At 37.5% G+C, this 18,683-nt stretch overlaps 1 protein-coding gene across 7 annotated transcripts in view; it reads right to left on the minus strand.

Annotated features, from left to right (window-relative positions):
* Positions 1–18,472, minus strand: part of DMXL1 (Dmx like 1) — a 131,823-nt gene extending 113,351 nt beyond the window's left edge. For 3 of the 7 annotated variants that reach the window (XM_087429905.1, XM_004420282.3, XM_087429904.1), the window contains exons 1-2: positions 17,904–18,470; positions 1,214–1,339 (exon numbers count right to left, since the gene is read on the minus strand). In XM_087429905.1, the coding sequence (XP_087286031.1) occupies positions 1,214–1,339; positions 17,904–17,990 (213 nt within the window). In that variant the 5' untranslated portion in view covers positions 17,991–18,470. Of the gene's footprint in view, positions 1–1,213; positions 1,340–17,903 lie in introns of all 7 variants that reach the window. The other 4 variants (XM_014796571.2, XM_087429906.1, XM_004420283.3 and 1 more) reach the window with 3 other exon arrangements.
* Between the last annotated feature and the right edge of the window lie 211 nt (positions 18,473–18,683).

The following is an 18,683-nucleotide window of genomic DNA, read 5'->3' on the forward strand; positions in this document are numbered from 1 at the left end:
ACCAGAACCTACAAATTTTATTCCTGATACCTTAAGGAATCATTTGATTATAATGATATCTGTGAAACAATAGAAAGAAGTCTCAAGGATTTTTAGCATTCCATAATAAAAATCATTTTTGCAGTACAGTGAGAATGAAAGGTGTGAATGCAAGAAAGACTGATGAGAGACAATTATAACTATATTAAAGGAAAGGGACACTGGAGTAACAAAAAAACCCAGTAGTCCAACAAACAGGTAAAGATTGTGAGAGTCGAAATTCCTTTTACCATGAATATCTTCTTTAACTAGGTCCCAAGAAGTAACTTTTCAGACTGGCAGGTTTATTAGAAATGATTAGATTAAAAAAAAAAAAAAAAAAAAAGTTGGGTTCATTTTGATTTCTCACGCAAAGCGTTCTGGTGGAATCATATCGTCAAGCAACATATTTAACTACTTAGCAAAAAAAAATTAAATAAATTTGCAAAGTTCAGCCCAGTCTAGCTACAACTATACCTAGGCCTGGCCACCTATGCCTATGTAGTGCTACGTTAAGCTATATACTATGCTGCCTACTAGCTATGACTCTCCCAATTCTGGTACTATATAGAACTGTATTTAACCTGATATAGAATCATATGCCTTGTTTCTTTTGTTGTTGTTGCTGTTTTACTTTCAAGGTTACTTTTTACTTTTCAGATGCAAACAGAAGTCCAGATAAAATTTTTCATTTTTCTTATAGACTTGGAATAAATTAATTAAAAAATTACAGACTGTAGAAAAGTTCATCTTCATTTTAGTACAAAGTGTATTCAAAAGTTACAAGGAGATAAATACCTGTTTACAGACAAAGAATGACTTTAACAAATGATTTCTCTTCAGTAGTTTACTTGTAAATAGATGTAAGATTTATTGTCATTCCTTTACCTCAATCCAATTAGTTTTTAAATAAGTAAGCTTTAGACCTGTTCTACAGGTAATAAGTATTATGGTTCTTTGTCAAGTCTTAGAGAAGATTATGCTATATTTCAAAATTATATAAGAATAGAATTCCTGATAGATATCTAAGATACATCTGAGACAGTCAGGAATTTTGTTTTCTACAGTGCATGTTAGAGAGCCAAAGAAATTTGTAGCTGCATTGTCCTTGAAACAAAGTAAGTCTCTAACTCAGAGACTGTCCTGACAAAAACCACATTCAAAGCAAATCTCATATTGCCACAAGATTACAAACCTTGCCTTGTTGCATTGAACAGTCTACACATCCTACTTGAATATTTCCATGTTTAGCTCCTGGGATTATCTGTAATCTTTCAAAATCACTTCCCAGTATAACAATGTCACATCCAGATGCATAAGCCTAAAAAAAAAAAGAACAAAATAAAATAAAAATGATAAAATTGTCAAGAAAATATTTATCATGTAGAATACTGACATTAAATATTATGCTTTGACAGACTAATTTTAAATATTCTTTTTTTAAAAAATCTATATTATTTGAGAATATTTCCCTTACCTCCCATATACAATCCCATCAGCAAATCTGGTCAGTTCTAGTTGCAAAATATATACCAACTCTGTTCACTTCTTCCATCTCCACTGAATGTTACTGCCCTGTCTAAGCTACCATCATCTCTCTCTTGCATTATTGTTAATAGCCTGACTGCTTCCATTCTTGCTTCCAATTTCTTTCCACACAAAAACAAGAGTAATATATTTTTTGTGTGTGTGAGGAAGATCAGCCCTGTGCTAACATCTGCCAATCCTCCTCTTTTTCTGCTGAGGAAGACTGGCCCTGGGCTAACATCCGTGCCCATCCTTCTCCACTTTATATGGGACACTGCCACAGCATGGCTTGCCAAGCAGTGCGTTGGTGCGTGCCCGGGATCCAAAGTGGTGAACCCCCGGCCACCACAGCAGAGCGCGCGCACCCAACGGCTTGCACCACCAGGCTGGCCCCCAAAAATTATTTTATTTACAATAAAAATATTACCAAGAGTAATATTTTTAAAATGTTTATTACACCAAGTAATTTTCCCTGCTTGGAATAAAATCTCAACTTCTTACCGTGGTCAATGTCCTAAATGATTGTCCTTATTCTACAAACCCATCTCAAGCTACTCTTTCCTTCCCTCAGTTGGCTCCTGTCCCTATACTGCCCTTCCTTCTGTTCCTTGGTTATATCAATCCTTTTCCACCTCAAGGTGGTTTATCTACCTTTTATCTGCCTGGCTTAGTCTAGCTAGCTTCTTTTCAACATTCAGGTCTCAGTTCCCAACCATTCTGTTTCCCTTTCACTACTTTCCATCACATTACTCTTTATTTTTCTTCATGGCATATTATCACGATTTGTAAATATCTTGCTTATTATCCATTTCCATTATTAGAAGTTAAATTCCAAGACAAAAAGGTAGGGTTCACGTTTACCTTGTTCTCTGCTCTAGCTCCCAATTCTAACTGAAACACCTGCTTTATAAATACCTATGGAATAAACGAAGTGATTTATTTCACAAAAACCACCACCATAATCAAATAAAAGGGTATATAGTTCAATGCTTGCGTGTTGGCAAGCACTTTATTGCTCTAATTTTACAATTAGCAGAACTCTTCCAACTAGAATTCTTTTTGTGTCTTTTTCCCTATCTTCTTAGATCACAGGAGTTTCTTCCATTACAAAGCACATGGCTGTCCTCCTAGAATTCACGTATATAAGCCGGGATGCAATATAACAATGACAATAAAACATCTATCACAAACTGTTTTCCATCCTGTTAAGTTCTTAAAGTTTTAGTAATTCTTTACTTTCTCATCACTTCTGTACATACACATATACCCTACCTAATGTAAAAAATACTATACTTAATTTATACTTTATGACCTTAATTCCTACAAAAGCCAAAATGGTTCTCTACAAACTACCAAAAAATATTAGAAAAGGGATTTGATAGAACATACAAGTAAATCTGCTCAGATTACAGACAAGAAAATGAGGCCTAAATAGGCTGACATAACTTCTTAGTGGCAGAGGGGGCTTGAGAACCCTGATCTCTTGATTCTTGATCTACTGCTATTTCCAGGGCACCACCAGGACTTCCCTAGTTAAGCACGCTTGCCTGGAATTTCCCTAAAAGAAATTAGGGATAATCAAGTGTGGTTCCACTAGTGTCACATAGTGGAAAAACTGGCTCGGTAAACAAACAAAAAAATCTCATGATGGTCTGCTCACCCATTATAAATATCCACAATAGGATCATAAGGCTTGTCATAAGACTATTAGCAAGAAGAAATTCCCAAAACTAATTTAAGAAAAATTTTCATTCATAATACTTTAAATATCTTAATATTTTAGAAACTAATTTTCTCCTCAATATTAAATTTTGATAAAATACTGTCACTGTTTTCCAAAATATTGTGTTAAATTTTGGATATTTGCAATTTAGATTTCTTTCTCACTAGACAAATTGTTTTCCGTTTCTATTAACTGGAATATAAATATTTTTTAAAAACCCACATCTTCCTAAATTTGCCTTCCTTTTGTTATACCTGAAATTATCTACCTACTTTCAGATACTATGTTGCAACTATTTTTGTCAATCATGACTCTAAATTTTCTTGAATTTAGTCTACATTAATCCTGAAGCAACTCACAAAATTACTGTTTAATACCGTAAGTATCAAAAATTTGCAGAGTTGAGAAATGCAATGTTATCCCAGAAATAAACACCTGGACCTATAGAGAGGAAGATGACAACTTATATTAATACAACTAACCCTTGATCAGGGGCCGGCCCCGTGGCTTAGCGGTTAAGTGCGCGCGCTCCACTACTGGCAGCCCAGGTTTGGATCCCGGGCGCACACCAACGCACTGCTTGTCCGGCCATGCTGAGGCGGCGTCCCACACACAGCAACTAAGAAGGATGTGCAACTATGACATACAGCTGTCTACTGGGGCTTTGGGGAGGAAAAATGGAAAAAAAGGAGGAGGATTGGTAATAGATGTTAGCTCAGGGCCGGTCTTCCTCAGCAAAGAGAGGAGGAGGATTGGCATGGATGTTAGCTCAGGGCTGATCTTCCTCACACAAAAAAATAAATAAATAAATAAACTAAAAAACCCTTGATCATTCAAAGACTTATCCAGTTCTGGATTACACTTGTTCTTTTGCTATTGCTGTATTATACTACCACTGCCTGTCATTTGACTTTTCCTTAATGACAGTACTAGAAGATGCAAAGCTGTCTCTCTGTAGTTTAGGTAAACTTTATATCAAATGAAAATTACTGAATCTTCATCTGGAATATCTCTCATTCAGTCCTCACTTTCTTCTCTCAGAGTTATAACTAATGGATGGCAATAAACTAGATGGAAAAAACAAAGGATATAACCAACTGCACTCTACAGTTCACGAGTTGACTATTATGACTGGGGCTTCTAATAAATATCCTCTGCTTTTCCTGACTATAGAATTTAAATTTTTACAGTTTATTTGATTGTATAATTAAACATAAGATGCATTAAAGACCCAAATCATATCTGCATTTTGTTCCATTTCCTAATCATTTTCAAGATTTTGTAAATGTTTCTTAAAAACCCTGCTGTGCATAGAATACTGGTTGAATAAGCTACGGTACATACCCACAATGGAGTATTGTACAGCTGTAAAAAGAATGAAGAAGACATCTATGAACTGACATGGAGTGATTTCTAGGCAGTATTATTAAATGAAAAAAAAGCAAAGTATAAAAGGGGATATATGGGGGCCGGCCCCATGGCTTAGCGGTTAAGTGCGCGTGCCCCGCTACTGGCGGCCCGGGTTCGGATCCTGGGCACGCACCGATGCATCGCTGCTCCGGCCATGCTGAGGCCACGTCCCACATACAGTAACTAGAAGGATGTGCAACTATGACATACAACTATCTACTGGGGCTTTGGGGAGAAAAAAAAGGAGGAGGAATGGCAATAGATGTTAGCTCAGAGCCGGTCTTCCTCAGCAAAAAGGAGGATTAGCACGGATGTTAGCTCAGGGCTGATCTTCCTCACAAAAAAAAAAAAGGGCATATATGGTATGTTATTTTTTTGTGTAAGAAACAAGGAAAATAAGAAAACATACACATATCTGCTTATTACAAAAAGAAACACAGGAAGGATAAAACTAGGGAACAATAAAGTTAGTTACCTACAAAGAGGGGGAGAATGGAGTCGAAGGGATACAGGAAAGAATGGCACTTCTGAGTACAACTTTTTATATAGTTATGATTTTTGAAAACATGTTAATATCATACATATTCAAAATTAAATTAAATCAATCAGAATGGGGGGGAAGTGAAACAAAGGAACTAAATGTATTTCAAATGAATAATATATTCACACTGAAAGAAAGAAGTCAGGAAGGAACTATGTAACTTACAACCACAGAATTAGACTGTATATTTTCAGTCTTGAGCAGTGAGAAGGAAAAAACTCCTCCTCCTGTATTTTTGCTTTACTCTTACACTACTACCACATTCACAACATTTTTGACAACAGATGTGTGGGGGTTTTAACTACACCAAGCAATTCTGTGACACCAACAGGATGTCCTAACAATTTAACTACCTGGAGGTAGTGTCAGATTCCACAGGTTAAGGGTTCAGTCTTAACTGAGACTGCCTTCCACTTCAGATGCTAATCACAAGTAGTAGGTCTGGAGATTACCCACAACTTCTGTCCAACTTGGCCACCAATCAGAGGTTCTCATGACCTCCTCCCCCTTGGATTTGATTATTTGCTAAAACAGCTCACAGAACTCAGGAAAACACTAACGTTTACCAGTTTATTAAAGGATATGATAAAGGATACAGATGAACAGCTAGATGAAGAGATACATAGGGCAAGGTCTGCGAGGGTCCCGAGTGCAGGAGCTTTTGTCCCTGTGGAGTTGGGGTGTGTCAATTATTAACTTCATTTGCAACCCCTCTCCCATCTCTGGAAAAATGGGGGAGTGGGGCTGAAAACCCCAAGCTTCTAATCACAGCTTGGTCTTTCTGGTGACCAGCCACCTTCCAGGAGCCATCCAGAAGCTCACCCAGAGTTGCCTCATTAGAACAAAAGACGCTCCTCCTGCTCTTATCACTTAGGAATTTACAAGGGTTTCAGGAGCTCTGAGTTAGGACCCAGGGTCAAAGACCAAATATTAGCATAAGAGATGCTCCTAATGTTGTTATCACTTAGGAATTTACAAGGGTTTCAGGAGCTCTGTGCCAGAAACTAAAGGCAGAGACGAACACATATACTTTCTATTATAGGCATAGACAGAGTGGGGAGAAGAAGTGCAAACAAATCCTGAACTCTTTTTGCAGGTTTTTTTTTTTATTGTAGTGGCATGGATAATGCAATTCTGAAACTATTTTAGATGTATTATAGGATTGAGCAAATGAGCAAAGGTTCTCACTGTGTAAAAAAGAACGACGATAAGAAATGGGAGAAGATATAACAGAGTCAGGTAAGGTTGGACTGGAATTGGATATATTGGTATAAAATCATGCTTTCCACAATATATATATTTTCACATGCACATGTAAATATATGTTTGTATATGTATGTGTGTACATACGTGTATGCTATATGCATACACGTATATATTGCTAGTTCTGTCCAATGAAAGGGCCAAGAAGCAAAGACATTCTAGTAGCAACAAAATCACCTAGCACCTTGATCTTGGTCTCTAGTATCATTCCCTACTAAAAGAAACCAGGGTTCCTCCAAGAAATGGCTAATTACAGGGCTGGGCCAGGGCAGCCACCCAGAACCCAGAGCCTAGAACATTTTGTTATGCCAAAACGAAAGAAGGTGCTTTCAAAAAAAGAGGACCGAGAAAGAATCATCTTCAGTGGATGCTCAATCCAAGGGAAATTTTTTATGAGGATCAGGATATTTGCAGGGTCTTAAAGTGTCTCTCACACACCACTTATTAATTGCAAAGGAAAAAAAAAAGCAAATCAGTTATACAGTGGAGAAATTGGGCAACACCTTGATGGGTCATCAAAATTAATGTCATTAATGATAGACATCATGGGCCTCCAAATGTAATACCCAGAGAAGGACACAACATCATCTATGCAGAATTTTAGTCGAGAATGCATAACGTCGATCTAATCAAGCGGCTCATCAGACAAATGCAAAATGAGAAAAGGTTTGTTTTTTAAAAGGGGGGGAGATATTATATTCTTCAAATCTCAATGTCAAAATGAATAAACAAAAAGGAAAAGAAAATCGATGCTAAAGAAACATAACTAAATGTAATACCTGCCCATGGACTGAACCCTGTACTGAAAGGGGCAAAAATGCTATAAAGAACATTGTTATATTAACTAATAAAAGTGGAACATGAATAATACATTAGACAAAAGTAGTATATCAATGTAAATTTATGAAGTTGATAACTGCAGTGTGATTACATAAGAGAATATTCCTATTATCATGAAATACAAACAAAAGTATTCAAGGGTAAAGAGTCATGACGTATGTAACTTCAAATGATACAGAAAAAAAATTATGTAGGCACATACAATGTGCACAAATAATAAAGAAAATGGGGGTAAATTATTATCAACAGCCAAATCTAGGTAAAGAGAACATGGGTGTTCCTTGTACTATTTTATTTTATAACTTTTTCTAGGTATAACATTATTCCTTGTTATTTTCCATGTGTAATGAAAACATTTAAAACCTAAATAATTATTTCCAAAAAGTTAAAACAAAAAAATACTGTCAATTTTGTGCTTTCTTCTGTCTTTCACTCACTATAGTCTTCTGAGCCTATTTTTTCTGTTTGCTACAGGGCCAATGCTAAGTGCTTTTCACTGGTATCCCATTTAATCCTCACAACAAATCCTGTGAGGTATTTACTATAATCATCCCATTTTACCAATAAGCAAACTCAAACTTGAGTTTGAGTAATTGGCTCAAGTCTCAGAGCTAACATGAGGCACAACTGAAAATAAAACCAAGTTATAACTAATGGGAAAAAACACGTTCTTACTCCCTCTACTCTGCTGCCATAAATTGCCTTATAAACAAACATCAGTGTGAATTTAATAATTTTCCTCTAATTTCTCTGCATAATTAAAAATGCCTTATTTGGATGTGATGCAACAAGAACTCCCATAACTGCTGATAGGAATGTAAAATAAAATGGTACAACTACTTTGGAAAGCTAAACACATGCGTACTCAATGATCTAGCAATTCTATTGCAAAGTTTATATCCAATAGAAATGTTTCCATATGTACACCAAGAGACATGTACAAAAACATTCACAGCTATCATAAAAGTTCCGAAGTAGAACCAACCCAAATATCTATCAATGATGGAATGTATAAATAAACTGTAGTATAATCATACAATAGAACACTATATAAAGCAATGATTCTCAAACTTTCTGGTCTCAGGAATCCTTTGCACACTTAAGAAAAGTATTGAGGATAACCACCCTCCCTTCCCCCTCTCCAAGAGCTTTAGTTTGTATGGGTTATCACTATCAATATTTACTCTTTTAGAAATTAAGACTGAGAAAACATAATACACTGACTGAATCAATAATCAAAACCTCCCAATAAACAAAAGCCCAAGAATTCACCAGTGAATTCCACCAAACATTTAAAGAAGAATTAACGCCAATCCTTCTCAAACTCTTCCAAAAAACTGAAGAAGATGGAACACTTCCAAACTCATTTTACAAGGCGAGTATTACCCTGATACCAAAGCTAGACAAAGACACTACAAGAAAAGAAAATTACAGGCCAATATCCCTGATGAACATAGACGCAAAAATTTTCAACAAAATACTAGCAAGCCAATTTCAACAGCACATTAAAAAGACCATATACCACAATTTAGTGAGATTTATTCCTGGGATGCAATGACGGTTCAATAAAGGCCATATATGACAAGCCCACAGCTAACATCATACTCAATCATGAAAAGCTGAAAGCTTTCCTCTAAGATTAGTAACAAGACAAGGATGCCCACTCTCACCACTTCTATCCAACATAATACTGGAAGTTCTAGCCAGAGCAATTAGGTAAGAAAAAGAAATAGAAGGCATCCAAATCAGAAAGGAAGACATAAAATTGTCTGTTTGCAGATGACGAGATATTATATAAGGAAAATCCTAACGACGCCACCAAAAAACTAATAAATGAATTCAGCAAAGTTGCAGGGTACAAAATCAACATACAAAAATCAGTTGTATTGCTATATACTAACGATGAACTACTCGAAAAAGAAATTAAGAAAACAATCCAATTTACAATACCATCAAAAAGAATAAAATACTTAAGAATAAATTTAACCAAGGTGAAAGATCTCCTACACTGAAAACTATAAGACACTGATTAAAGAAACTGAAGATGACACAAACAAATGGAAAGATATCCTTTGTTCTTGGATTGGGGGAATTAACATCGTTAAAATGTCCATAATACCCAAAGCGAACTATAGATTCAATCCAATCTCTATCAAAATTGCAATGGTATTTTTTTAGAGAAATAAATAAAAAATCCTAAAATTCATATAGAACCACAAGAGATCCCAAATAGCCAAGCCATCCTGAGCAAGAAGAACTAAGCTGGAGCCAACACACTTCCTGATTTCAAACTATATTACAAGGCTATAGTAATCAAACAACAGTACGATATTGGCATAAAAACACAGACCAAAGGAACAGAATCACAAGCCCAAACATAAACCTACGCATATACGGTCAACTAGTCTTCAACAAAAGCATCAAGATTTTTCCATGATGGAGAAAGGATAGTCACTTTAATAAATGGTGTTGGGAAAACTGGAAATCCACAAGGAAAAGAATGAAATTGGACCCTTATCTTACATCATATACAAAAACCAACTCAAAATGGATTAAAGATTTGAACAAAAGACCTGAAGGCATAAAACTCCTAGTAGAAAACATAGGGGAAGCTCCTTGACATTGGTCATACTGATGATTTTTTGGATATGACACCAAAAGCACAAGCAACAAAAGCAATAATAAACAAATGGGATTACATCCAACTAAAAAGCTTCTGCACAGAAAAAGAAACCCTCAACAAAATGAAACAGCAACCTACAGAATGGGAGAAAATATTTGCAAACCGTATCTGATAAGGAGCTAATATCCAAAAGATATAATGAACTCATACAACTCAACAGCAAAAAACCAATCAATCCAAATAAAATATGGACAGAAAACTTGAACAGACATTTTTCCAAAGAAGATATACAAACGGCCAATAGGTACATGAAAAGATGTTAACATCACTATTCATCAGGGAAATGCAAATCAAAACCACAATGAGATATCACCTCATACCTGTTAGAATGGCTATCATCAAAAAGAAAAGAGATAAGTATTGGTGAAGACATGGAGAAAAGGGAACCCTTGTGCACTCCTGGTGGGAATGTAAATTGGTATAGCCGCTACGGAAAACAGTATGGAGGTTCCTCAAAAATTTAAAAATAGAACTACCATATGATCCAGCAATTCCACTTCCAGGTATACATCCAAAGATGATGAAATCACTATGTCAAAGAGATATCTGCACTCCCATATTCATTGCAGCATTATTCACAATAGCCAAGACATGGAAACAACCTAAGTGTCCATCAATGGATGAACAGAGAAAGAAAATGTGGTAGATATATATACATATATATAATGGAATATTATTCAGCCATAAAAAAGAAGTAAATCCTGCCCTTTGTGACAATGTTGAGGGCATTATGCTATGTGAAATAATTGAGACAGAGAAAGACAAATACCGTATGTATGTATTCCACTTATATGTGGAATCTAAAAACATCAGAAATAAAATGATGGTTGCTGGGGGATGGAGGAAATGAGAGATGTTGGTCAAAGGGCACAAAGTTTCAGTTATAAGATGAATAAGTTCTGGGGATCTAATGTACAGCATGGCTACTATAGTTAACAATATAGTATTCTATACTTGAAAGTTGCTATGAGAGTAAACTCTGAATGTTCTCACCATAACAATAAGAACAAAATGGTAATTATGCAAGGTAAAGGATGTGTTAACTAATCTTATTGTGGTAAACATTTCATAATACATATATGTATCAAAGCATCACATTGTACACCTTAAACTTACACAATGATATATATCAATTATTATCTCAATAAAGCTGGAAAAAAAAGAGATGAATCTGTACAGATCATCTAAACGGGGTATGATCCAAAAATCACTTGAAATAAAAAACTCTTCTTATGGACATTTCTAATAGATTATTAAAATTAATTCATTCTCTAGAGTTTATACAACATGATGAGTAATAAGCATGGAAACACACCAAAAACAAAACAAAAAACAAGGAAAACAGCCTTTAATTTAAAATGAGCTATTCATGATTTTAAAATAATCCATCTGCCACTAAATTCTTAAATAAAAATAACCCATCTACCCATTTTTAAATAAAAACTAAAGATGTAATACAATATATATAATATTTCCAAACCAAAATCTAAAACTAGTTTTATAGATTTTTCTAGACTAAATTATTCTCAAAAACTCATTTCAACCCACCAGCTGGGAGAAAATATTTGCAAATCATATATCCGACAAGGGGTTAATCTCCATAATATATAAAGAACTCACACATCTGAACAACAAAAAAACAACCCAATCAAAAAATGGGCAGAGGAAATGAACAGACACTTCTCCAAAGATACACATATGGCCAACAGGCATATGAAAAGATGTTCAACATTACTAATCATCAGGGAAACGCAAATCAAAACTACACTAAGATATCACCTTACACCCATTAGAATGGCTATAATCACCAAGACAAAAAACAACACATGTTGGAGGGATTGTGGAGAAACGGGAACCCTCATTCACTGCTGGTGGGAGTGCAAACTGGTGCAGCCTCTATGGAAAACAGTATGGAGAGTCCTCAAAAAATTAAAAATAGAAATACCCTATGACCCAGCTATCCCACTACTGGGAATCTATCCAACAAACCTGAAATCAACAGTCCAAAGAGGCCTATGCACCCCTATGTTCATTGCAGCATTATTCACTATAGCCAAGAAGTGGAAGCAACCCAAGTGTCCCTGGTCTGATGATTGGATAAAGAAGATGTGGTACATATATATATATACAACGGAATACTACTCAGCCATAAAAAAAAGACAAAATCATCCCATTTGCAACAACATGGATGGACATGGAGGGTATTATGTTAAGTGAAATAAGCCAGAGAAAAAAAGACAAACACCACATGATTTCACTCATATGTGGAATATAAACCAACACACGGACAGAGAGAACTGTATGGTGGTTACCAGGGACAAGAGGGTTAGGGGGTGGGCACAAGGGGTGAAGGGAGGCATTTATATGGTGACTGACAAAAAATAATGTACAACTAAAATTTCACAATGTTATCAACTATTAAGACATCAATTAAAAAAAAACAAAAAACTCATTTCAAGGTGCCTGACTATATTGTGGAAGTTTATCAAAACAATAAGAACAGCACTGGTTTATCAAATAAAGTGTCATGCTACTTGCCCTTCAAAATTAATATGCATATATTACAAATTGGTACATTAGCTGCTTCTGTCAAAAGATCTGTAATCAGAACAATCTATTACTAACCAACGAAAATTAAATTGACATATGAAAATCCTTTTATTAGGCACATGTAATATTAGCTTTACTAACTTTGAGACTAAACAAGATGCAAAACAACTGAGTTCATATGTGTGTTATCAAGCACATAACCAAAACATGATTTTCAACTTTAAATTTTGGCAGAGAACTTTCTCAAATATTCTAAATTTCAAAAATTACCCAAGGCTGTAACATTCAGTACTCTAATTTGGAAATCCTGTGATTTCTGTAAAACACTTAGATTTTCTGTTTTCACTGTTTTGTTTTAACCAACCAACCAAAATACCCCAAAGAATTTCTTCCTGGTATATTTCCTGGTCAAATGACTTACATTTGACATGTTGTAATTAACATTATTCTTGTTTTTAAAAACATAATGTTAAGAATTACTATTACTTCAATAATCTTAAAGGTACTTTAACACTATTTAAAACATAATATTTTAAAATAGGCCATATTTTTAAAAAGAAGTCCAATTTAGTACTCGTAATGGCAGAGCACCACAAAAATCTTTCTCTCTCTCCAGATGTGAACAGTATCAAACTCTCCCCTCCTGTATTCTCTCCACCCACAAAGACTCACATGCCCCCTCCAAAAAATGAACCTTTCCATCCTTCGACCTATAAAGGCTTCCCTAGAGTGAACAAAACAAAAAGTTAAACTAAAGGATGCTTACTATCACGGTAAGTTGAGGAAGGAGAATACTAATTCAGCCTCTGTTTCTCTACCAACACTCAGATAACTGCAGTCGGTCTTCTGACTCCTATTCTGGGTCCCCTTGGCTGGCAACACTGGGTTGTCTAATAAAAAAGGGAGCCTGGAGCTAACATGTTTGTTTTCCCTCCTATAGCAAAGGTGTTTAAATTTCACACTAGAGACAGGAAGTCCTAAATACTGACAATCTGTCACTCTCTTGGAAATTACCTCCCTTTCCATTTCATTCAAAACATAGTCACAACACTAAGTATGGATAAAGTAAAAATGAGAAGGAAAAAAAAAACCTATTGTATATTAAAACATATATTATGTCATCATAGTATGCACAGAAATATTAGAAAATCTAGATTCTAATTAACTGTGCCTCTTTTTAACTTATTATTGTCTTTTATGTTTTTAGAATATTTTTTATTCTAAAAACATAAGTTGTCAGCAGATCAGGACCAGGTTGCTCACAAACTTTCATTCTAAAAATGGTAGAAAATTAAGAAGGGAAAAGGAGTGAGGGAAACATTCATGTAAATAAAGAAAAAATAAAGAATTTCTGCTTAGGGTACCTGAAATCTCCCCTAGTTGCTCACCTGATATTGATGGTAAAATGCATAACAACTGATTTCAAAAAATTTAAAGAAACTTCAATAGAAATATTTTATTTGGACTCAAATCTAAATTATTAAAGCTATTTTCTTTTATTTATTTATTTATTTTGCTGAGGAAGATTCACCCTGAGCTAACATCTGTTGCCAATCTTCCTCTTTTTGCCTGAGGAATATTCGCCCTGAGCTAACATCTGTGCCAATCTTCCTCTATTCTGTATGTGGGTTGCCGCCACAGCATGGCCGATGACAAGTGGTGCAGGCCCACGCCCAGGAACCAAACCTGGGCTGCTGAAGCAGAGCGGGCCGAACTTAACCACTAGGCCACGGGGCCAGCCCTAAAGATATTATAAAACACAACAATTTTTGATTGTATTGCAATAAAGCTTCTTTATCTATTATTCACCAATTCAACTGGTATTTATCAAGCACTTTCTATATGCCAGGCATTAGAATGAGTATAACCTTACTTTTACAACAGTTCACATTTTTGAGGGTTTTACACATACTAAGCAATGAACTTAGAACACAGCACTTTTTCATGTAACAACCCTATGAATAGGTACTACTTTTAGCCCAATACTACAGGTGAGAAAAAAGAAATTCAAAGAATGTAAATGAACTTGCCCATGGATGTACAACTAACTATAAGGGACGAGGCTGGAAATCAAATCCAGGTAATGACTTTACTATTAGATGTCACTAGTCCCTCAATCACTATTCCAGGTGCTCACAATGAAACTGTGGAAGACATACACAAGGCAAGACTGGTTAATGATATAATAAAAGTGCAAATATAGCACTTTGAAAGTGTAAGAGACGCGGTCACTGCCTACTAGAAACTTTCATACCAACAGTAAAGTTAAAATAGTTTGATGACAGTTTCAGTAGTAAAAAAGTATCTAATAATTAGATATACTAACTATATTAATAATCACATATTTTAAAATCTAGAATCCATGAGAAGTGTCATTCAATTTCATTTCTTTTTTTTTTTTTTAAAGATTTTATTTATTCATTTTTTCCCCCCAAAGCCCCAGCAGATAGCTGTATGTCGTAGGTTCACATCCTTCTAGTCGCTGTACACGGGACTCGGCCTTGGGTTGGACGGAGATGTGGTGCCTCGGGGCGCGCCCGGGATCCGAACCCAGGCCGCCAGCATCAGAGCGCGCGCACTTAACCGCCAAGCCACGGAGCCGGCCCTCAATTTCATTTCAATGTAAAACCTGTCAGACTTTATTCGGAAAACAGGATCTCATCTATTGTAATCTTTAGAAACAAGAACAGGTAAACTATCTGCAAACACGGAAAGGGAGGAATTACAAACACAGGACTGTCTTCGGAGAAGGCATAAAGTACTAGGAGGAATAAAAGAATTCTTCAGGGGGCCTGCAAGAAAAAGATCTCATGTTCCCACCTCAAGTAAAACTGGAATTTAGAGAGCTTTTTTCAGTCTGCACATACCATCTGTCATTAATGTTTGTTATCTTCACATCAAAGAAAAAGGAGTCAAGGTCCAAAGAGTTTAAAAACAAAATTCAAGGAGTAAACAATAAAAAGATTCTGCTTTTTAATTTGAAAGAAAAAGGGGCAATTTCAAGACAGATAAATTTAAGATGTATATGGTGGCCAGGAAACTGATCCAAGAAACTTAGTTTATAACAGAACTATCAGGGCCGGCCCCGTGGCTTAGCAGTTAAGTGCTTGCGCTCTGCTACTGGGGGCCCGGGTTCGGATCCCGGGCGCGCATCGACGCACCGCTTCTCCAGCCATGCTGAGGCTGCGTCCCACGTACAGCAACTAGAAGGATGTGCAACTATGACATACAACTATCTACTGGGGCTTTGGGGAAAAGAAAAGGAGGAGGATTGGCAATAGATGTTAGCTCAGAGCCGGTCTTCCTCAGCAAAAAGAGGAGGATTAGCATAGATGTTAGCTCAGGGCTGATCTTCCTCACACACACACACACACAAAATAATAATAATAATAAAATAAAATAAAACTCATAGTATTATTAAAAAAAAAAATAAAGAACTATCAATGTTAAAAGAGTCAGGGAAGAATTGGCTGTAAAGGAAAAAGATGACTTGAGCACCAAAATTCCAGAGGGCTGGGATCTCTTTACACTAGACAAAACAAAAAATTATTTTTACCTTCTTTACTGGAATGCTTCCTGAGATTTGGGAAAAATCTGCAGTAAGCTTGGTGGGAGACGATTAAAGCCTGGTCTATGGAAACGGACTTTAAAATTCAGCAGAACTGAGCAACAAGCTACGTGATGACGTAGGATGACCACATAATCTTTGGCATATTAACTCACTTCTCCTTTAAAATAACACAGAGGCATTCACCAAGATTTTATATACACTTACAGGGATCATCTACGTGAATAAATAGGCCAGCATATTGTATATGCTTTCAAGTTTACACCACTGCATATATCGATTCTGAATGCCTTCTTAGAAAAGGTTCTTAGAACTTACATTGGAAAAAGCACTCATATAACTTCAGGAGATGGCAGAGAATGCAATGTTATCATCCTATAATCTCCCTTAGCAAAACCTCCTTAGGATGCTGTTTATTTCCCCCCTCTAAATAGCAAGAGCAGAGAGCAACCTCCAACTACAGGGAGACAACAGTTGCTCACTGAGACTAAGAGTTCACTCTTCTGAGTATTCAGGCTAGGTTACCATTTCCAATTAGAATCTATAAAACTGCTAGTGTCAAGTGCAAGCTAAGGTGTGTATGAGTCACTCTACAGGGGAGGTACAGACTCTATCTGAAAGCAAAGTACTTGATCTAAAAGCACAATTCAGGCATTAAATGCCTACACCGTGTTAAATAATGACTATTATTTATCCCGACTGACAAAGACCACAAAATAAGTCCAAAGTAGACCAGAAGGAAACCTGGGGCATTGGTTCAACTGTTTACTTTGTTTCAATTACTCAAGTAAAATTAAGTTCTCCTTTTAGTCACAACTAAGAGATAGCCACAAAAGCTGTAGCAAAAATCATCAGCATTATAAACATGTTTAGATAAAGGGTATCATGTGCAATACTGACTTACAGTTTGAAATTACTATAAAAACTATAGTTAAGGCAGAAAATGCCATTATACTGGTAAGTAGCCAGAAGTGTGGGGCTCTCTTCCTTCCAATAGCTGGTGAAGACCAAAGAAAACTAAGTTACTTTCAGTAAACCTTAACCTGGAATTACCACTACATAGCAAAGAGGAGTTTTACTGAAAAACAGTAAGGCAACTTTTAGTAATGAATGTGAGCAATCTAAAATAAATAAAAGTTTCCCAGAACTACTAAACTGTTACATATGGAATTCAAAGGATGGCAGGAATGAATTATTTCTGAAAAATATGGTTTTTCTTTATAAAGTTATTCCTCAGTGAACGTGAATAAATGAAAAGCACTGTTTTCACTATTTTTAATCAGCACTAGTTGACAGCAAACAATTAGCAATTGTTTAAGACACCCGCTCTTTTTAACTCTAAAGATATTTGACCTTAACGTAGAATAAGAAATGAAACCAATCCCAAATATTTCTAAACTTGACAATTTGAACCTAGGGAGTGCGGTAATAAAAAGCCCCCACACACATTACACGACAACGATTTTTCGATAAAAGACTTTGGCAAACCATCCCAGCCCAAGGACGTCAGACTAAAAACTTAAAAAATCCTCCAAAACATTCTAACTTCCGAGTTCAGGCTCCGTACAGTAAGCACCTCAATGATCGAAATGTTTTTGCCTCCTTCGCTCTCAAAGGCCAGGTCTGCCCGGCCTAGGGGGTGGGGACCTCCGTGGGGGACCTGGGGACCCCCGTGGGGGCGACGAGGTGTTCTCGGCCTCTGCCCGTCATTCTGGGCCGAGCCGGGCTGACTCAGGGGCGCGGACCGGCCACGGGCGACGCAGGCGCCTCCCTCACTCACCGTGAAGCGCTGGTCGCCGACGCTGCCCACGGAGAAGCAGTGGTCGCCGGGGTTCACAGCCCCGGTCAGCACCTGGTGCAGGTTCATGTCGGCGCCTTAGTCCAGCAACAGCCGCCGCGTCCGGCTCATGCCCGGGGTCAGCGGCCGCTTCCCTCCTCCTTCCCTCAGGGGCGGCGGCCGCTCTTGGGTGGCGACGGCGGCAGCGACAGGAGCCAGAAGCCGGGGCCGCTCAACTGGGGCCCGCAGCTCATCCCGAGCCCTGGCAGGCGAGGCCCGGAGGGGGCGGGCCGGGGAGCAGGCGGAGCGCCGCGCTTGTCTGCGCACCTGTCACAGCCCCCGCGGGCCCAGGTGAAGCTCGGGGTCGACTCAGCGGTCGCGACCCCGGGCCGACTCACCAGCCAGGGGGCCTCTAAGCTCTGGGTGGCTGGCTCTGACCGAGCCCAAGTGGCTCAGACAGCAGACGCTCGCCCTCCCCGCCTGACCTGGCCCTTCCCGGCTCCGGTGCCCGCCACCCCCACTGGCCTCGGCCTCTCACTAAGCGTCGCTAGGTCTCTTCGGCCGAAATATCGCGAGATTCCCGCGGCGCAGAGGAGTACCGCGGTACAAGGATTCACTTTTTTACCACAGCACGTAAGTATACAGATGGGCCGTGTGAAAACGCCTCTTCTAGTCAGATGTGGCCAATCCCGAGCTCCAGTCCACCTAGGGCTCCGCCCACCATTGAAGATAGACCAATCTCTTTGAGGTTTGTGAGCGACTCTTTCCGTTTGAGTGTTGAAC

This window comes from Ceratotherium simum, chromosome 4, assembly GCF_057802395.1.
Source record: "Ceratotherium simum simum isolate JZ-2026a chromosome 4, ASM5780239v1, whole genome shotgun sequence".
NCBI lineage: Eukaryota > Metazoa > Chordata > Mammalia > Perissodactyla > Rhinocerotidae > Ceratotherium > Ceratotherium simum.